This window comes from Lepidochelys kempii, chromosome 1 (genome assembly GCF_965140265.1).
Source record: "Lepidochelys kempii isolate rLepKem1 chromosome 1, rLepKem1.hap2, whole genome shotgun sequence".
In the NCBI taxonomy this organism is placed as follows: domain Eukaryota; kingdom Metazoa; phylum Chordata; order Testudines; family Cheloniidae; genus Lepidochelys; species Lepidochelys kempii.
This window is the reverse complement of record NC_133256.1, coordinates 79,980,924-80,002,659: the sequence shown is the minus strand read 5'-3', so window position 1 is coordinate 80,002,659 and position 21,736 is coordinate 79,980,924. Positions and strand designations below refer to the sequence as shown.

The window sequence follows — 21,736 nt, the reverse complement described above, 5'->3', positions numbered from 1 at the left end:
TATATTTTGATTGCTGTCAGTCAAGAAATTCAGATAATTTAGTTTATCATCTGGCATCCTTAGACTTCAGGTTAGACCTGTTGAGCTCTGCGTGACTGAAACTCGGGGCTTGTCTATACTTACTGAGGGATTGATGCGTGGTGATAGATGCATCTACAGTCGATTTAGCAGGTATAGTGAAGAGCCACTAAATCGACTGCAGTCGACATCAGTCTCCCGTCAACTCCTGTACTCCACCGGATCAAGAAGAGTAAGGGGAGTCAACAGGAGAGCATCTCCCGTCAACATAGCATAGTGTGTACCCCGCAGTAAGTAGATCTAAGCTACATCGACTTGAGTTACGCTATTCATGTAACTCAAATTGTGTAACTTAGATTGACTTTTCCCTGTAGTGTAGACAAGGCCTCAGAGTTCCCACATAGTTTATAAGCTTTGCAGGAGTTCAGTTTCAGCATTAAAGAGCTTTACAGCTTACCAAAACTGAAGCTTAAACATTCAGGGACTAGCTGCAATATACTGCTAGTTATCTAATTGGGGAGAGCCAGTAAATTGAAAGTTTACTGGACTGTGTGTGTATATATATATTGTGGTGTGGCTGTATATTTTCATTTCAGCTACATGATTAAAATATCAGTTTGTCATGATGGTCTGTTGGTTTCTTACTATGATGTGTTAGTGGCTATCAGTCATGGTAGATTTGTCGTGCTCAAGCTTTCAGCCTGAGGTCCAAATGTGTTGTTTCAAAATAACTCAGGTGGTCACGATCCATAATTTGGGGGCAGATATTTGAGCTATGCAGCTCAAGTAGCAGTTTAAAAAAAAAAAAAAAGTTAAATCACCCACAAGTCTCTTGGTGACCACTCTGGCCTGGCAGAAACAGTTGTCTCCTGCTTGTTCATGGTTCAAAGGCTGTCTCAGGAGCAGGGAAGTGACAATTGGATAGAGCATGTTGAGTTTGGACTATCCCCGAGTGGTGTATGGGCCTTTGGTGACTGCAGCTGGCTGGAGCAAATTAGTGCAATCTCTAGATTGCACTAGCCTTGAAGTAGTAGGTTAATGCAGAGAATCAAGGAGCTATGAATGGTGGTTAATTTCTCACTTCTCTTCTCCTGGCTTGCCTTGGTTGGCCATGTTGGTGATGGGAGTCATCCTTCTCTAGATATTCTGTAGTCTCAGGCAGAGCCAGTCTTAAATTCTTATCCTGCTCTTCTTGGGATGGACACGTTCTGTCAGGAAAGCAGGCAATGAAGCAGTCAGATATTCTGCCTCCTGTTTTGTGGTGCAGCAGGACACTGTTGAGATTGAGGTGCCTTAGATTATTTTACTTTCACAATTGTTCCACTGATTTTTTTTTAAGTTCATGTTTGGTGGTGTTGTAATATTTATTACTTAAAAGAAGCCTAGGATTTTCAGCCAGTCTCTTTTCCGCTCAAAGATTCTTCTATTATTGCTCAAAAGAGTGAGAAAAGAGGCTTATTTAAATTTACCATTCCTAAAAAGGAATTAAATTTATAGAATTCAGTGTGTTATAAGATATGGTAAGAGTAAATGCTCCTCATTTACTTTTTAGTTTAGTTCATAGCATTCTCAGTTTGATGCAGGAACCCTTAGATTACCCTCACTGTGATATAAAATTGGTGATTTAGACCTTGGTGTGCTTGTTTTCTTCCCATATTAAAAGAAGTCTGTAATCTTAGTGGTAACTGTCCTAAAGTGAGACCAAAAAAAATCTGGAAATTGGTTGCATCACACTTTTAGCCAAAGCTGCTGGACATTGAGACAGCATAATCTGGCACTGTCTGTGCCAGGTAGTTAGTTAGAGAGACCGGGTGGATGAAGTAATATCTTTTATAGGACTAGCTTCTGCTGGTGTAAGAGAAAGCTTTCAAGATTACATAGAGTTCTTCTCCAGGTCTTGAAGAAGAGCTCTGTGTAAGCTTGAAAGCTTGTCTCTTACACCATCAGAAGTTCGTACAAGAAAAGACCTTACCTCACCTGTTTTGTCTCTCTAATATCTTGAGGCCAGCACGGCTACAACACTGCATAAAACAATGGATGGCTAATGGTTTTCTAATATGTAATCAAGTAACATACTTAACCACTTACTGCTGAACTTTTAAAAACTATTTTTAATATGGCTAATACTTCAGCTTTTTAAATGGTAGTAATACCACAATAAAAATGTGTATTTTTGAAGAAAAAAATCACACAGTAATTGCAGCTGGATTATTACAGGTTAAATTATTTAAATCTATTTAACATTTATCCAAGATTTCACTTTGTTGACCTTTCCTTGAAATAAAGTTACCAATAGTACTGCTTATTACATGTCACTGAATAACCATCTTAATTTCCAGCAAAATGTTATTCAAAGTGTTACTTTTTCATTAAACATTTGATGAAGTTAACTTTATAGTTACATAAGTTAAATGCATTATCTTGGTGATTCCAGGATCTACTGTTGTACTTTTTTCATAGTATATTATGTGTTTCCAGTATCTAGTATTGCACTTTTTTTCATAGTATGTGAAGGATCTTGTATTTACAAACCAAACCAAACCCACCTAACTGTTACATAATTTACTTTTGATAGATCAAGACAAAACTGAGTTCTTTGCCTCTTCACTCTGATGTTTACTTAAAGCAAATATATTTCCTTGACATTTCACTCCCTTTACCTAGTCCATGTGAATTCAAACAGAAACCTCTCACAAACTAACCAGTATAAAACAAACCTGTTAATATATAGTGATATCTTATGAAAAACTCTGAAACACTGGAATCCACTCTTTAATATATATCACAGTAGTATAGATACTCTTGTGGTTTTGGAGGAACTTTATTGCATGCTTCTGCTTATAGATGCTTCAATTTTACAAGAAGTTTATTTGTTGAAATTGCACATGCATGCCATTGAGCCAAAAGCAAATTTTAAAGTTAGATGAAATTCCACTTGAATTATGTGAATTTTTCAAATGTGAAAATAAATAAAACCCCAACTTTTAGATAATTCAGTTACATTTTAAAATGTCTGATTTGCCGTAGACTCTATCCCCAATGAGGGTAGTGTCTGATGTGTTTTAATGTATATTACAGACTATGTGTACTTGTATATGTATACATTACATGTACTAAATTATATTAAAAGAATGTCTTGAGGGCATGATTAACTTAGGAAATGCTTGGGCAACCTTAATTTGGACCCCTTGTGTGTACACATTATGGTATAGTCTTTAGTTACATGATCACATACTAATTTCTTTCTACAGGACCTCTTCATACAGTGAACAGAATATCGGTGCTCACTCATTGAGCAGCTATTTGATATTTAATTTTATCCTCATTGTTCAGTGTGTGGCCACAAGCCTTATTACTCCACACTATTCAAACCATGTTAGGAATACATAATCATACAATCATAAATTTGTAGGACTGGAAGTGCCCTCCAGAGGTCATTTAGTCCAACCACCTGCACTCATGGCAGGACTAAGTATTATCTAGTCTATCCCTGAGAGGTTATTGTCTAACCTGCTTTTAAAAACCTTCAATGATGGAGATTTCCTAACCTCCTTGGGCAATTTATTCCAGTGATTAGCCACCTTGACAGGAAGCTTTTTGTAATGTTCAACCTAACCCATTCTTGCTGCAATTTAAGCCCATTGCTTCTTGTTTTATCCTCAGAAGTTAAAAAGAACAATTTTTCTCCCTCCTCCTTGTAACAACCTTTTATGTACTTGAAAACTGTTATGATGTCCCTTCTGTCTTCTCTTCTCCAGACTAAACAAACCAGTTTTTCCAGTCTTCCCTCAGAGGTCAAGTATTCTAGACCTTTAATTATTTTTGTTGCTCTTGTCTGGACTTTCTCCAATTTCTCCACCTCTTTCCTGAAATGTGGCGCCCAGAACTAGACATAATACTCCAGTTGAGGCCTAATCAGTGCGAGAAGAGTAGAAGAATTACAATCCTGCTAATACACCCAGAATGATGATTGCTGCCTTTTTTTTTTTTTCTTTTTTTGAAATCTTATCCTAAAACAAAAGGTGACCATAATCAGCCATAAGGACTATTCTGGTCTATTCCTGCCTTGAAATAAAAAAGGGTGGCTGTCAGGATGAAATCAAATCATACATTAATACATTTAATACAGAATACATTATTATAACCGTCAATCATTATAACCTCTAATACAAATATAAAATCCTCCTTCTCCTCCCTCCCCATTTCTAGTCTCTTTGCCCTGCTAGACCCAATTTGCCCACCCTGCTCCCCTCATGTTCCTTTTCCCAGTTTCCTCTTCCCTGGCTACTACTCCCTCTGGACTGTTAGATTTGTGATGATGTTGTGAAGATAAAACCTGATGTAATGATAGCTGTATGAGAAGAAAGGGAGAAGAGTGAAAAATATTACCAGAATTGAGTGTTAGGACAGGGAGAGTTTTAGATGCAAAAGAGATTTGGGGATACAGAAGTGTTAAGTTTTTGATATATTGAGTTTGAGCATATGGCAAGACATCCAGGATATGGGAAATAGACTGAACAGAAAGGGAATGGTCCAGTGGAGAATAATATCTGAGTCACTGGGGTAGAGATGTTAGTTAAAGCTATGACAATGGGTATAGATTGTGATAGAAGAGGAAGAGGCAATCTTCTCTGCTACACCAACATAGTGAGATGAATGGATTAGGATGATCATGAAAAACTACCAAAGTGTGACAAAAGGTAGAGGTTGGGAGAAATAGCAGGAGAGTTAAGTGTACAGGGGTTCTGAAATCTGAGGAGAGAACTGATACAAAAAGGTGCAAATGGCCTTGATACAGATAAAACAGATTGTCAGGGGCTAGGCTGTAATAGAAGCCTGGAGATTGTCAGGAAGAGTTGATTAGTATTCTTGATGAGGGCTGGTTTAGTTGAGTGGAGGAAAGAGAATTCAGATGTACACAATGGAACTTATGAATATTTGCACGCATGAAAGAGTGAATGAAATAGTATTCAGGTCAATGAGATTATGCTCTGTTCAAGAAGCTCAAAGGAGGGAAGGGATATGGGTAGTGGACTGTAAACACAGATTCTGACTTCTCTTTTGAGGTCAATGATAAAACTCATTGATTTCAGTGGGAGAAGGATGAGGCCCTACATTTGAATGTCTCTGGTTACAAAGAATACATGGTGGAAAATAACATGTGATATACAAGCGAAATTTCATACAGAATTATTTTAAAAGTTTTACGTAATGCAGCTACAAGACATTTTAATATATCTTATCACATTTTTGGAGAGAGTATCTCAACAAAAATTGTAGTCCTGGGATCTTTAAAATAATAAAATAAAATATATTCAAGTGTAAATGTGTTCTCCAAATTATGTCCTTTACAAGAAAAGTTTAAAAAATAATTTTAGATTTGAAGCATTCCGTTGTAAATATGTCAATATAATAAACCACCAAAGTGCATAGTTTTATATAACAGCTTCCCCACAAAGAATGTCTCTAGGTAGTTGATAATTTGATGGACATTATTTCTGAATTTCAAATTTAGGAAATGTGACCAACCATATAATTTTCTCTGTTTTAGTGTTGATATGGTGATATTTTAATATTTTGTGCCAAATGAATACTTTGCAGTATAATAGAATAGCCTACAATGTATGGTATATAAAATTTCTTTAGCTGTAAGACAGAATGTTAACTATTTAGGGCCAAATTCTTCTCCAGCTTACAACTCGTGTAGTCCTATGGGCTTTAGTAAGGTTCCATGTTTCTAAAGCAAGGTAAAAATCTGTATCTTATGTGAGAAAATTACTGCATCTTTGAATAATATTTTGGTCTTGTCTTCAAGAATTATCAAATTAACTTATTTTTGACCTTGTAAAGCACAAGAGCAATGTAGAATTAGAATCATTTTTTCACACTTCTAATTTGAATTATTTTTTGTTTGAACACACTGTTTCCATTTTGTGAGCTTTCCTATGCATGTGCAAAATGTTTCTCCTCAGGCCCCCTTGTATTTCCTGGTCCTATTTTTATGAATCATCGAGAGCAGGCTCTAGCCAGAATCAGACCCCATCCAGCACAGCTAAAGCATAAGCGGGACAAGCACAAAGGTATTTGGTCTTCCTTATTGACTAGGAGGGACATATGCCCATCCTCCGAGTCATTTCTTCCATCCACTGAATCTTTGTTTTCAGAGAAATGCACAAAAATTATTTTGCTCTTTTCTTGTTAATCTTCTGTAACCTGAGGAGAAAAACACATTTTATATGTTTGTTTAATTTAAAAGTATGTATGTTTGACACCCTACATCATCTTTGTTTTTTCTTTTTTCTTTGATAAAGTATGTCATTTTATTTTTCTGTGTCTTTTCTAATTTGTTTAAATAAAACTAAAGAAATTTATACAACTTTCTAATTTTTTCATTGGGACAGGTAATTCAAGTCTGGAATATGCATTGTAATTTCATTTACTTGTCTTAATTTTATGATCTTGTACAATGCGTATCTGTTGCAGTTGCTAAAATATTGTTTATATTGCAGATTCATTAATTCAAGGCTTCTCTTTGATTTTCTGTAGGTTTACCATCTATAAGTAAGCCTTTTTTGATACTTCTGGTTTACAAATGTTAATTACTCAGTAAAAAATTACATTTGGATAACAGAAGACTTATGTCAAACGTATTGACACGTATGCTTTCAAAGCTTGCTGCAAGTAGTTGGTTTCCATCAACTTTTGGTAATAAAGCAGTGGTCATTGTAATCCTAAAATGGATGGGGCAATTTCCTCGCTCACTTTGTGAATTTTGTCTTTCTTTTCGATACTTGTTCCTGTCAAACAAAGTTCTGTGGCTTTTTAAGGTCTTCATGGCAAAACAGTATCTACAAGTGTTTACTGACCTTTTGTAGTAGTAGCAGCAGCAGGATGCTCTGGTGCCATTGTGGCCAGCAACAGTGGCAAGACTGGCAAATTAAAGGATAGTAACTATACTCTCACTCTTTCCATGGAGCTTTCCCAACCAGCTTTCTTCACTTCACCAGCTGGTGTAATGACCAGGAGCTTGCTGCCTGGTCTTCTGTTTTGCTAGCTTCCTGCCTGTATTATGCAAGCTCCTTCCCTCATTTCTATTGCAAATATAACTTCATTGCCAGTCTGTTTTACAGTATTCTAAAATGACACCCTAATTTATAGAAAAGGTATTTTAGTTAATTTCCAGAAGTTTACAAAGATATTCTATTTATTTTGTCATCTCTAAGTCTGTACATGGTACCTAGTGCAACCTGTCTTTACATGGAAAGCAGTAGTGCTAATTTTTAAAAAAAAACCCACTAAAATAGATTCTGAAAAATGTATCTTAAACAAATTTCAATGGGTTTTGTGACAAAGGGTTTACTAGCACTTGTTTGGGATGAAATGCATTTATGGTTTTGTAAAACAGAAGTAACATGGCCAACTCAAACTCATAAAAAATCTCTCTCACACACATACACACCATTGTGTTTGTATAAAAAGGAGTAGATAGTGGAATGGCTAATTTATTTGTAAATTGACAGCACTATATGCGCAACTGTTGTAGTTTTCTTAAAGAAGTGGAGGTACAGTTCAATTTTCATGCAACAAGTCTGTGTATTTAACACCCATACATTATATTAGTTCCTGTTTTGCTGAGTTAAATTAACTTGTTCATTCTGCAGAAGTTATTAACTAGTTTTTTCCCAGTTCAGAACCGTGTCCATTTGCAGATTCTGTTTGCAAATAGAATTTGTGTATCATATCTCAAAATCTGCTTTATTACCAGTATATGCATTTTGACCTCTTTAATCTGCTGTACTGCAGGTTGTTCTTGCTGTTACCTTGTTCATACGTTTTCGTTTCCCACCCTTGCTCATTGTTCATTATTCTTAAATTTGCTTCTTGAAAAGAATCGGAATATAACTATGAATTATATGTTTGTAGACGGAAGTGGAGAAAGGGGTGAGAAGGATGCCAGCAAAATCACAACCTATCCTCCAGGAGCTGTCCATTTTGACTGTGAACTCCGGGCAGTACAAGTCAGTTGTGGGTTTCACCATTCAGGTACAAAGCTACAGCTTTTATCTAATGTGTGCACTTGTTGAAAAAATTATGTGATCATGTGCCCTTCCACTCATATAACTACCATGAACTGCCTCCTTTAAGGAAAGGTGGTGTTAATCCTTACCCAAGTAAGTTTCAAATCATTGGTATTTTTGGGGTACAGTAGAACCTCAGAGTTATGAATACCCCGGGAATGGAGGTTGTTCGTAATTCTTAAATTGTCCGTAACTCTGAACAAAACGTTATGGTTGTTCTTTCAAAAGTTTACAACTGAACATTGACTTCATACAGATTTGGAACTTTACTATGCAGAAGAAAAATGCTGCTTTCTCTTTCTTTCTTTCTTTCTTTCTTTCTTTCTTTCTTTCTTTCTTTCTTTCTTTCTTTCTTTCTTTCTTTCTTTCTTTCTTTCTTTCTTTCTTTCTTTCTTTCTTTCTTTCTTTCTTTCTTTCTTTCTTTCTTTCTTTCTTTCTTTCTTTCTTTCTTTCTTTCTTTCTTTCTTTCTTTCTTTCTTTCTTTCTTTCTTTCTTTCTTTCTTTCTTTCTTTCTTTCTTATATTTAATACAGTACTGTACTGTATTTTTTTTCCATCTCTGCTGCTGCCTCCTGATTGTGTACTTCTGTTCCAAATGAGGTGAGTGGTTGACTGGTCAGTTCGTAACTCTGGTATTCATAACTCTGAGGTTCTACTGTAATTCCAGTCTTCAGCATTCTATTGGATATCTTGATTAGCCATCTCTGTGTGGGTGCAAAGGAGTGATTAGGTTGGATTAACATCTGCAGGCAACTTCGGTCCTCTTCACCACTGAAGGAGGGTTAAGAAACCATACAGTGGTTAAGAAACCATCCTCTAGTGCTACTGCACTCCACTCTTCCTGCCAGTTGCCACTCTGAACTGTGCCAGTTACAGAATTCTGAACTGTGCAGAGGATGGGTATCCCATGTGGCCCACATAAATTCTTAACCTCTGTGTGGTGGAACTGCATCTGCTATGCGTCCATGGGCCCTCAATTCCAGAGTAGGTTCAGAATTTGACCACAAGGCAATATTTATTGTTATAATAATTTTAGTGAGTTTTTGGATTAAGTGTAATTTGGAGTGCCATTGGAACAAATTATAATCCAGCATTATAATTGATTGGAGGCTCCCAAATTATCTCTAGCATGGAAAAAATTGTTTTAAAGTACAGTTATAATCACAAAAGCAACTGTGCAAAAATATTATCCTTGTTTTATTCAAGAAAATTGTTTCATGCTGACAATATGATTGGGCAGGTACTGTATTGTGTGTTGTACAGTGCTAAAGAACTCTTGTGAAGAAACTTAAACACACAGAAACAAGACATATGAGGAACAGATGAATGAGAAATTAGTAGCCTTGAAAAAGTGGATTTTAATGGTAGGATAATATTTTTCCGCAGAAAGATGAAAATCAGTCTGCACAGGTTCTTAGTAGGCAAACAAATGTAATAAATGCTTATGGCAGTCAGTTAACTGGTAATTTAATCCAGCCGTTACTTTTTCTAATTTTGCTCTGATTGCTACTTTTTGTTTTGTTCGAATGAAAATTTGATGATTTTTGTAATTAAACCGTTGAACAAAACATGTTTGACACGGATAGTTCTGTAATCTATTTGTTTAAATTAACAGATGAAAAACGTAATTAGTGTTAAACATTTCAATAGCTTTTTTCTTACCAGGGAAAGGCTTCAGTGGGACTACTCTCAGGTTTAAAGTTAATTGTATGCAAGTCTTTGCAGGATCAAGAACTTAATAAGTTAAAGCCAAAGAGGGTAAAATTATTACCCTATACAAATATTTTTAGTAATATAAAGTACACATCAAATCCAGGCATGTGTGAGGTCCTTCAAATTGTCAGGAAAAAAATATTCTGAAAACAAAACATTTTATTTTTAGTGGTTTTGATGGAGAATGGTGATGTTTACACATTTGGATATGGGCAGCATGGGCAGCTGGGACATGGAGACGTTAATTCCAGGTATGTTGTAAATAGGTTAAAGAACACATTTGTACTATTGAATTTCATTCCATATCTATGAATTGGATTACATATAATGGATATATTCTCCATTACTGAGGAGATGAGGTAGGGAGAATATTCAGGTGTCAAGTGGAGTGCCCCAGGGTTCGGTCCTGGGGCCGGTTTTGTTCAATATCTTCATAAATGATCTGGAGGATGGTGTGGATTGCACTCTCAGCAAATTTGCGGATGATACTAAACTAGGAGGAGTGGTAGATACGCTGGAGGGCAGGGATAGGATACAGAGGGACCTAGGCAAATTGGAGGATTGGGCCAAAAGAACTCTGATGAGGTTCAATAAGGATAAGTGCAGAGTCCTGCACTTAGGACGAAAGAACCCAATGCACCGCTACAGACTAGGGACCGAATGGCTAGGCAGCAGTTCTGCAGAAAAGGACCTAGGGGTGACAGTGGATGAGAAGCTGGATATGAGTCAGCAGTGTGCCCTTGTTGCCAAGAAGGCCAATGGCATTTTGGGATGTATAAGTAGGGGCATAGCGAGCAGATCGAGGGACGTGATCGTCCCCCTCTATTCGACATTGGTGAGGCCTCATCTGGAGTACTGTGTCCAGTTTTGGGCCCCACACTACAAGAAGGATGTGGATAAATTGGAGAGAGTACAGCAAAGGGCAACAAAAATGATTAGGGGTCTGGAACACATGAGTTATGAGGAGAGGCTGAGGGAACTGGGATTGTTTAGTCTATGGAAGAGAAGAATGAGGGGGGATTTGATAGCTGCTTTCAACTACCTGAGAGGTGGTTCCAGAGAGGTTGGTTCTAGACTATTCTCAGTGGTAGAAGAGGACAGGACAAGGAGTAATGGTCTCAAGTTGCAGTGGGGGAGGTTTAGGTTGGATATTAGGAAAAACTTTTTCACTATGAGGGTGGTGAAACACTGGAATGCGTTACCTAGGGAGGTGGTAGAATCTCCTTCCTTAGAAGTTTTTAAGTTCAGGCTTGACAAAGCCCTGGCTGGGATGATTTAACTGGCGATTGGTCCTGCTTTGAGCAGGGGGTTGGACTAGATGACCTCCTGAGGTCCCTTCCAACCCTGATATTCTATGATTCTGTGATTCTATAGGAGTGACATAAATAGGGCAGGACTTCCTTAAGCTCTGCTAAAAATTTTAGAAAATGTCTCCTGTGCATATGCAAAATCTGTCAGCTGTTTTCAACTTTATTTTCCTCTAGAATAAGCTAAAAGCATTTAGTCTTCAAAGAACTGTTCACACGAAGGTCTAAATGTTGTGTTGCTGTGTCTTTTTTTAAAAAAAAATGGTTACAGGAATTTTGATCTGTGGAAAAGTGGTTCCCTCTATTACCAGTTACTCAAAAAAATAGCAGGAAGGGACTTTGCTCAGACTTTTTAAGAACAAACAGTGCCTGCCTTCTGGCAGTTAGCAACCAGGGAAAATTTCAGTCCCCAAAGTATTTCAGAAACTTTAGTTTAAGAAAACTGTCATACAATTCAAAGTGTTTAGCTTTTTCTTTGGTTTGAAAATTTCTATACATTGTCTGGGCCCAAAGATGAAATGTTTTTGAAAGTTATTGCAGACTCCCTTCATGCATTTTGGTTTTCCAGACATATTAAGACTGCAGTGGATAAAGATTTCAGTGCCAAAAAATCTGCCAACCTTGTGAGTTCCACAAGGTAAAAATATGTGCTGAAATCCTTATGCCCTTAAGAACTTCAGTAAAGAAACTTCTACATATTATTATGTTTCTTACAATAGTTCCTAAAGACCAACCAAGAATGAGGTCCCATTGTGCTAGGCACTGTACAAACACAGAGTAGTAGGTAGTCCTTGCTCTGAAGAGCATACTATCGAAATAGACAAGATAGACACAGCGTGGGGGAAAAGATATAACACACAAACAAAGTGAACAATGTGATGGCAGCAAACGTTGTGCTTCACGGTTTGCGGTTTTTTGGATAGGCTTATGAGACGATAAGCTAAATGGAAAACGTTTGCAGGGAAGCTAGGTGAGGGGGACAGGACAGGAGAGGAAGAGGGTAAGAAGAGTATGTATGGTTGTGGAAGCACATATTAAAGTCAGAGACAATTTAGACTACATCCTTGAAGTGCTTTGCCAGTATACAGTAACTCCTCGGTTAACGTAGTTATGTTCCTGAAAAATGCTACTTTAAGTGAAATGATGTTAAGCGACTCCAATTTCCCCATAAGAATTAATGTAAATGAGGGGGTTAGGTTCCAGGGAAATTTTTTTGGTCAGACTAATATATGTATTTATACACACACACACATACACACAGTATAAGTTTTAAACAAGCAATTTAATACTGTACACACCAAGGATGATTGTGAAGCTTGGTTGAGGTGGTGAAGTCAGAGGGTGAGATATTTCCCAGGGAATGCCTTACTGCTAAATGATGAACTAGCACTCGGCTGAGCCCTCATGGGTTATCCCATTGTTATTAATGTAGCCTTAAAGTCTACAAGGCAGCACGAATGGAGGGAGGGGAGACAGCATGGCAGAGAGAGACTGACACACACACCGTGTGAGAGAGAGACGTGCATTGCCCCTTTAAGTACGCTGACCCCACTCTAAGTCTTTTTAAGTAGATCAGCAAGTTGCGACAGGTTTCAGAGTAGCAGTCTGTTTCCGCAAAAAGAAAAGGAGTACTTGTGGCACCTTAGATACTAACACATTTATGTGAGCATAAGCTTTCCAGAGCTACAGCTCACTTCATCGGATGCATGCAGTGGAAAATACAGTTGAGACAGCAGCTCTTGCCAGGAAGCTCCCTCCCTCCTGAGCCCTGTTGTGTCTCCTCCCTTCCCCCCGCTCTGTGGAGATGGGGTGCAGGAGTGGGAGAGATGGGGACACAGTGACAATAACGCCCCTCTTTCCCGCCCTCCCTTGCACAGCAAGCAGGAGGCTCCTGGGAGCAGCACACGGCAGTGGGGGGTGGGACAGCTAAGCTGCCTGGCAATTGATAGCCTGCTGGGCAGCTGCCACACAGGGAACTTAAGGAGCGGGGAGTTGATAGGGGGGCTGCCAGTGCACCCTGGTTCCAAGCCCCCACCAGCTAGCTCCAATGGGCTGCTCTTCCTGCAAGCAATGGACAAAGCAGGCGACTGCCAAACCACGTTATAAGGGAGTATTGTGCAACTTTAAACAAGCATGTTCCCTAATTGGTCAGCAACATAATAACAAAACAACATTAACCGGGATGACTTTAATTGAGGGGTTACTGTATTCTACCAGAAAAGTGCTCCTAATGTGGATGCTGCTTATACTGGCAAAACTAGGCTTTTGCTGGTATAGCTTATTCCAGTCCTCCTGAGCCAAATAAGATTAAGTAGCAAAAGTGCAGTAATATAAGTTATCATTTTAAACAAAAGTCTGTAAATAAAGTCAAAGGACTTGTCTACATGTAAAAGTTTTGTGGCACCCCTACGCACTTCTCCCCAGTGTGATCACAGTTATACCAACGTAAAGGCAGTTATAACAGTGCAGTTTATACCAGTTCCAGAACAGAAATAAGCTATGCCAGTATAAGGTGCATTATACCAGCATAACTTAGTCTAAATTAGGGCTCAGCAAAAAAGTCACATCTCTGACAGTTATATCAGTAACATTTTTAAGTGTAGACCAGCCCAAAGTTCTCATAGTAATGCCAAATCTGCCATACTGTCAATGTGTAAGTATATAATATTTTATTCCTCCTTTAATGTTAAAGTGCCTGGTGCTCAAAGGTGCAGAGCACCTCAGGATCGAGCCCTAAATGTGTAATTTAATATATTTACTGTTTGTTTTGTTGTATGTATACCATAAAATATACAGGATTGTGCAGAGATATTGTTCCTATAAGCTCCTCACTTAATTTTCCCTTGTTTTCAGTGTTTCAAATTCTAGCCTTAACATCACATTAACTCACTAAATGCTTTATATTTATATAATAAAACTAAATTTCCCTCATTTTTGTTTCTGATTATCATCAGAATATCTGGTGTTTTAGTACTTTAACTATTTTAGAATGATAACCTTTGTGCAGAGGGAACCATGTCTGTCCAAATGAGCATATTGCTGACCAATAAGAACTGAGTTTTCTACAGCATCTTAAATAATGTAACGTGCCAAAGTACATTTCACTTGTACATTACCGCTTTTACCCTTGGCTTCAGATTTTCTTTCCTTCATTATATATCTTTGTGTATTTTTCCTGTTATATTCAGTGTCCTTCCTTACCTTGTATTCTCTTTATATCTTCTCTCATTTTTTTCATGCCTAATCTATCCATTGTCCTTCCCTCTAGTCATCAGGGATTCTCTACACATGGGTTTCAGAGTAGCAGCCGTGTTAGTCTATATCCGCAAAAAGAACAGAAGTACTTGTGGCACCTTAGAGACTAACAAATTTATTAGAGTATAAGCTTTCGTGGGCTACAGCCCACTTCATCCGATGCATAGAATGGAACATGCACACGCACCTTGGAAGTTACCATACAAACTGTGAGAGGCTAATTAGTTAAGATGAGCTATTATCAGCAGGAGAAAAAGCTTTTGTAGTGATAATTAAGATGGCCCATTTAGACAGTTGACAAGAAGGTGTGAGGATACTTAACATCGGGTTATTCAGAAATAGGTAAAAGAAAAGGAGTACTTGTGGCACCTTAGAGACTAACCAATTTATTTGAGCATGAGCTTTTGTGAGCTACAGCTCACTGTAGCTCACGAAAGCTCATGCTCAAATAAATTGGTTAGTCTCTAAGGTGCCACAAGTACTCCTTTTCTTTTTGCGAATACAGACTAACATGGCTGTTACTCTGAAACCTATCAGAAATAGCTGTTCCACTTTAAATTTAGACCCTACCTTAATCTGAAACAATTTGCAAGTGTAGGCAAGCACTTAGGCCATGATCCAAAGCCCATTGAAGTCAGTGTTGACTTATCAGGCCTTTAACTTGCTCACCTCAGTGTTTTGGGGTTTTTTTTCTTTCTCACCTCTCAATCTCACTGCTTCTTTTCTCATCTATCACTTCAGAGTTTCCCCCCCACTCACCACTACTGTCCTTTCCCTCAGATACACTCACTACTTCCACTCCAATTGCTGAGGGACAGGTAGAGGGACTTTGGTGTTTTTCTTAAACATATCTGTATTTGGGAGGCGCACAGAAGACTTTTCAGGTCTTCTGGTGAGATTATTCTTTCTAGTATCTATGGACTTTTGGGGAAAGAGGGATGGTCTAATGCCTTTCCCTTCATTTGAGAGATGCAGAACCAGGATCTTCTCTCCCCCTCTGCCCCTCCCTAGACAGCTGGGGTAGAGTGTCATCCAGTTGTATTGCCTGCCATGCTTGGGACTGGAATACTAGCCAAATATTCAGTTGCATGGTAATACAACTAGTATTCCAGATAGTGTCTGACAAATGACAATAACAATATTACTTTGTGATCAACTGCACATTTACTAACATTAATACTGCATGTGTTAAATGTTGCATGAAGATGCACTGATACTGGTGTGGTTTTATTTTGACATAGGGGGTGTCCCACTCTGGTGCAGGCATTACCAGGTCCTAGCACACAAGTTACTGCGGGAAGCAACCATACAGCCATTCTCTTAATGGATGGACAGGTCTTCACATTTGGAAGTTTCTCTGTAAGGAAACATTTCTTTTTACTTTTGGAAATAAGTGTACAATATATAGATAAAAAACTAGAGTTACCGTAAATAGTTTTTAGAAAGATTTTTCACAGTTGCACACATTTGCATATACCTAACTTATGTCTGTGTACATTAAGTGTTTGTGTGTCTTTATTTTAAATCTGGTTAGAAAAGCATGAAAACCTGTGAAAATTTCCTGCTGTTCCTTATTTATTAGTAAGTGGGTCCCATATCAAATTTACATGGTTTACAGGGGGAACTGTTTTTTTTTCCCTTCTAATTGGCATTAATGTCAAAACTATCTTCAAACTAACGTGGTGGGATTTCATGGCATCTGTAGAATATTTCTTCTACATGAGAAGATAATGCAGTGAGAAGGTGGTTAATATTGTTCAGAGCACTCCTGGCTTACATCAGAGCTTCTGCTTGGGCTGCATGGGAAGTTGTGGGAGGCAGCTAGGGAGGCAGTACCTTCTGTTTCCTCACACCAATGGTAGGGCTGATTCAAACTCTTAAGGTTAAAAATTGTAGGATGTAGCTCACATTCATAACTTTGCCAGACACTAAAAATCATCAGTTGAATAGAGGCTCTGGATTTAGGGCTTATTACAACAATCTGCAACCCACTAACAACAAGCTCCCCCCTCCCCAGCTGCTTACTCTCCTCTTCATTCTCTCCCTATGACTGGTGTGGTGTTAACAAGCCACTTCATCTTGAATGGTCCCTTGAAATATTTAATTACTTATGCTAAACAATCTGTTCAAACCTTGCATTTAGCAGCCATATTTTGAGTTAGTTTCCCAGACTTGAAGAAGAGCTCTGTATAAACTCAAAAACGTGTGTCTCTCAGTAACTGATGTTGGGCCAATAAAAGATAATACCTCACCCCAGGAGTGCTGGAACTCCCTAAAAGTGTGGGGGAAAGGGGGGAGGGGTCAGTGGTGCCTGACCTGTGGCCCCACCCCCTGTGCCGCCCCTTCCCCCGAGGCCACATGCCACAGTTTGATGGCATTATGAAGTAAACTTTAAATGGGTCATCTTTTTCCAATTTTCCATTTTGTATATTGAAACTGCTATTTTATCCATCTGAAACTATTGTTGCTAGTATTTACTAATTACTGAATTCTTGCTTTAGAAGGGACAGCTTGGCAGACCAATTTTGGATATGCCATACTGGAATGCAAAGCCAGCATCCATGCCTAATATTGGATCTAAATATGGACGCAAAGCTACTTGGATTGGAGCAAGTGGAGATCAGACTTTTCTTCGGATTGATGAAGCTCTCATTAACTCTCATGTTCTAGCTACGTCAGAGATCTTTGCAAGCAGGCATATAATAGGTAAGAGCTCTTCAACAGTATTGTAAATTAGTTCATTTAACATACATTTAGTGAAGGGACTTGAAACATTACAGTGCAAGCAGTGGAGGTAATAAGTAAAAAATGCAAATTGAGTAAACTCTTACCTTATGACACTCCATTTTACTTTTAAGGTATTTATATTGTATGTGGTATCCTAATTAACTTACAAATGTAATTTTATTATTAATAAAAATCCTCCAAGGTACTCTTAAATTTTTAATGTTCCAGCGCAGTTAAAAAATCTCGTCACACCTATGAAATATTGTACTATGAGTGAACTTTCCTTATAGTAGTAGTAGTATTACTTCAGAGATGGAGGCTAGCATGTGACAGATGGACTATTTGTCTATTTTTTCCAGGTTTGGTCCCTGCTTCTATGTCAGAACCGCCTCCGTTTAAATGTCTTCTGATAAATAAAGTAGATGGGAGTTGCAAGACATTTAATGATTCTGAACAGGAGGATCTTCAAGGGTTTGGAGTATGTCTGGATCCTGTTTATGATGTTATTTGGAGGCAAGTGTGGTTTGTAGTCACAGAAAGGGGGCATCAGTATAGAAATAAGATTGAATTTATTAGAACAATTTTGGGTAGCATCATCTGCTCACATAGGTTCAACTGTCATTTCTCTTACCTATCGTAAGAAGACATCTGTTCGGTCTCCTTTGTATCTGTTGCCAGGGCTGTTGTTTCTCCCTGGCTCCAAAGCGTGTGTTGTCATGCCCCTCTTTTCAAGGAGGTTTATTTCTTTAAACAGAGGTTATCAAACAAACAGAAAACAGTCTCAGCTCAGTCCTTGGCCCCAGGCTTCAGGGTCAGCCCTCCCAGAGGTCTCTAGCACACCTGCTCCTGGCAGCTTCCCAGCCTTAATCAGCTTCGCTCCCATCCTGGAACAGCAGCCACAGGTCTGCTTCCCTGAGCCTATTGGCCCCTTGCTCTAGGGACGCACAATAGGAGCTAACTGCACTCCAGTGTGGCTTTTCCTCCCCAGGCTTAGCTCGCTCTATCCATTCCTCTCCACGGCTCAGCCTATCTGTCTTTCCTCCCTCCAGCTGCCTGTTAGCAGCCCTTTTTAGGTTCAGGTGTAGGCTAGCACTCTTTAATTAACTGAATTGGACTTACCTGCTCCAGTTCAGGGGAACTGGCTCAGTCTATCCACAGCAACCAGCTACTCTGTGACAAACTCTATCTCTGTTTTTCTTCTTCGATGGCTGGCTGTCCACTTAAGCTCAACCTCCATGGCCGAAACAGAGCTGCTTCTTTTTCCTCCTGAATTCTCTTCACATCAGTTGATCTCTGTTATTTTCAACAACTCCTCCAGGCTCAAAATATTCGGTAATCTTAAATTCCTCCATCTGTGTTCCTTTCATTGTGTTCAAGCCATATTCAGATTTTACTGTTTGTTCCTCCACAACGTATCGTGTATCTGAATCTTCTTGTCTTGCCCAACAGTTAAACCGCTTGTTTATGTCTTAATCACTCGATTCAGTTACTGTAGGATCTTCCTCAGCAGTCTCACTGATTGGAGTTTGAACTGATAGGAAGGGGGAAGAAGTGGTACTCTTCTAAGCTCTGCATACTTGAGACATAAAAATAAGAGGACATTCCAAATAGATTATAGCTCTTCCTTTGAGTGCCTGTGTATGTTCCCACTCATAGAATGCTCCAACCAGTGCAGCCTGAATGGTAGGATTCTACTAGCAGTAACCATTGGAGTGTCTGTGTGGCTTGGTCCCTCTGCGTGCTTCCCTCACCCCTCCCCGCCGGATGTTTTAGGGTTTAAAAGTTGCATGGAGTTCCACCACCTCAATTCCTTCCACCATGATCAGCTGGACGGTTACACTGTTACTGCGTGATCCTTATGGAGTAGTAGCTAGGTAGTTTGTATTGGTTAGTTGTTACCTAAGTGCTTATAGTTATATATTATTAGAGGTAGGTAGCTAAAGGATAACATGTTGGATCAGAAGTTAACAAGCCTGGATTCAAAAGATGGTTCTCGTGACCGGCAGTATTCTCAGCATCAGATGCACATATCAGATGCTTGGCATGTTTGGGGGAAGATCATTCTCCCTCTGAATATCCAATCATGCATGAAGAAGGACTAAGAGTGAGAGAGATGAAATAGGCTCCAGTCAGTTTTATTGCAGGAAGCACTGACCGTGGCAGCAGATTCTCAGAGAGGGTTGTAGTTCCGATCAGTTCAGCTGGGGAATAAAAACAGATTCAGCTTCTATGTCAGATGCAAGATATGACATAGTTAAGGATCCAAAAAAGAAAAGTTTTGGATCAGTGATAAACTCTGTTCCCATAGCTGTCCCATTTCAGAAAGAATCGGTTGCAGTACCAAAAAATGTGCAGATCTCCTTGGTGTCAGCCTCAATACAAAGAACCAGTCTGAGAGTAGCATTTACAAGGACAGAATCTCATTATAGAGCCAGGATCTGACTTAAAATCTCAGCTCAGAGTTGGGAGTTGTCCTTGTACAGATCTGACAATATCACATCTGTAGGAGCCTGTTCTCATGGTGAGATCTAAGGATCCAGTTAAAAGAACTGATGAGGATTTGTTAACTAGCACAATACTGTTAAAGTGGTAGTTCATCATATGGATCCATCTGTGGCTCCATTGACAGTTGAGCCTGGTATTGCTTCTTAGGACACATCACTTGGGTTGCTGCAAGCAGTCAAAGTGACTGCTTTTCTGAGAGTCGGCAAAGAACAGGAAAAGATCAGGAGCACTGTGCTGCTGCATTCTATTAAGATCCCTTCATGATCCCTGGAGAAGAACTTCTCTCTGCTCTCCATTTCAAGGAGGTATTGTCTCAAGTCCTGTCTGAGCCTCGAGTGATTTGGAGCTTGAAGAGAAATACAGATCACAGATTAGAACCAGGAAAAAAAAAAAAATCAGTTCAGTGCAGGATCTGCAGGCACAGAGATATTTCCAGCTCAATCTATCCATGGGGGTTTTGGCCTGAGTGGCAGATACCTCCTTTAGTAAGATGGTCTCACTGGCCATTTCAGGCACCTTTTAGGAAGGTGTGAGGACAGACTTTCAGCAAGACTATATCAGGAGGACATTCAGTTATTGAATCCAAGGGATAAGGACCAGCCAGTACAGCTTCCTCAGAAGAAGTCACCTAAGGAAATTGGTAAAATATGAGGACGAGCTGGAGCTAGAAGATTCTGATTCAGAATTAAGGGATGTGTCTTCTCCAAATGGAAATGTGGAGGACATCTCAGTATTATCACCATCAGAAGATGGCATAGCCTTTCAAGAATTAGTATCTCGAATGTCAAAGATGCTAGATATTCCTTCTGTTTTTGTGTAGGAATCATCACATCCTCTCTGATATTTTGGGGCCAGTGGTTAGATAACTAATCATATTTCCCTTGTTATGAAATATGTCAACCACACAGCTTCTCTGTAAAGTTGATATGTCAGTTCCCTGAAGAAGGACTTGCTATGTTTCATACTTGCGAGCCTCCTAATTCACGAGTGGCATTTCACAGATCAAAAAGTGCCCAAGCTCACTGCTCCATCGGATGACGAAGGGAAGAGACTGGATGTGTTAGGAAGAAGTATGTTTTCTTCAGAGAAAATCAGCATATGCATATCCAACTATGAAGCTGTCATGGCTAAGAGACCAATACCATTTCTGGAGCAAAATATCCTTTTTTTAATGTGCTTCTAGAGGAACACCAAAGATTATCAAATGCTATTTTGACTGAAGGACTGAATGTTGCTAAGCAACAGTTGACTGTGGCTTTGAATCTTCAGACATTTCAGCAAGATCAGTAGCTTTGGCTGTGTCACTAAAGAGAGACACCTGGTTAAGATTGGTGGGACTCCCTCATGAGACAGAAATGAGGCTCTTGGACCTTCCATTTGAAGGAGAACGTCTGTTTAGTGTTCAGACTAAAGAGGTACCTGAGAGCATGAAAAATGTAAGATATGCTAGATCTTTTGGTTTCCTTAAATAGGGAAGAAATTATATTCTACTTCATTAAACAGGTATCAAAGGCAATATCCACATTTTTTGTCTCCTTCACATCATTACAGGTACCAGAGAAGGGCATATCATTTTCATCCGAAACATACAGCATCAACATCAATAGAGGAAGAAAGTTAAACCTCGTAATAATAAAGGGAAACTTTTGTCATTTTCATCTTCTGCATTGCCTCTGATGGATCAGATTTAACATAATGACACAGAGCTTCAAGTCAGCCCGTATGGGCATTCTTTAATCCACAGTTTGGGGATTAGTTGTCCCATTTTTTTAGCAGTGGGAGTTAATATCATTGGACAGATGGATATTAGAAGCTCTTTTATATGGTTACACAATTCAGTTCAGAACCTCTCCCCCCAACAACCCACCCACTTCCTATTTGGGGAGAGATCAGTCATCTTGATTTGCTAAAAAAGGATTTCCAATCTCTACTATAGTTAGATGCAGTAGAGGTAGTTCCATGAGATCACAGAGGGAAGGGATATGGATTTAAGGAAATTAAACACTTTTATATAAAGGAACTTCACTTCTGCATGTTGTCTCTAACACCTTCTCTTTCCCTCCAGGATTGTTTTGCAGCTCTGATCTTAAAAGACCCATACTTCCACATTTCTGTAAACCATGTCACTGAAATT

The 21,736-nt window shown here is 38.9% G+C and overlaps 1 protein-coding gene across 14 annotated transcripts in view; it reads left to right on the top strand.

The window, feature by feature from the left end:
- The window catches only part of MYCBP2 (MYC binding protein 2), a 414,953-nt gene that overhangs the window by 121,066 nt on the left and 272,151 nt on the right, over window positions 1–21,736 (top strand). For 13 of the 14 annotated variants that reach the window (XM_073347199.1, XM_073347148.1, XM_073347218.1 and 10 more), the window contains exons 18-23: window positions 5,991–6,098; window positions 7,942–8,061; window positions 9,978–10,059; window positions 15,612–15,729; window positions 16,872–17,076; window positions 17,457–17,610. In XM_073347199.1, coding sequence (XP_073203300.1) covers window positions 5,991–6,098; window positions 7,942–8,061; window positions 9,978–10,059; window positions 15,612–15,729; window positions 16,872–17,076; window positions 17,457–17,610 — 787 coding nt within the window. The remainder of the gene's footprint in view (window positions 1–5,990; window positions 6,099–7,941; window positions 8,062–9,977; window positions 10,060–15,611; window positions 15,730–16,871; window positions 17,077–17,456; window positions 17,611–21,736) is intronic. The other variant, XM_073347171.1, reaches the window with a different exon arrangement.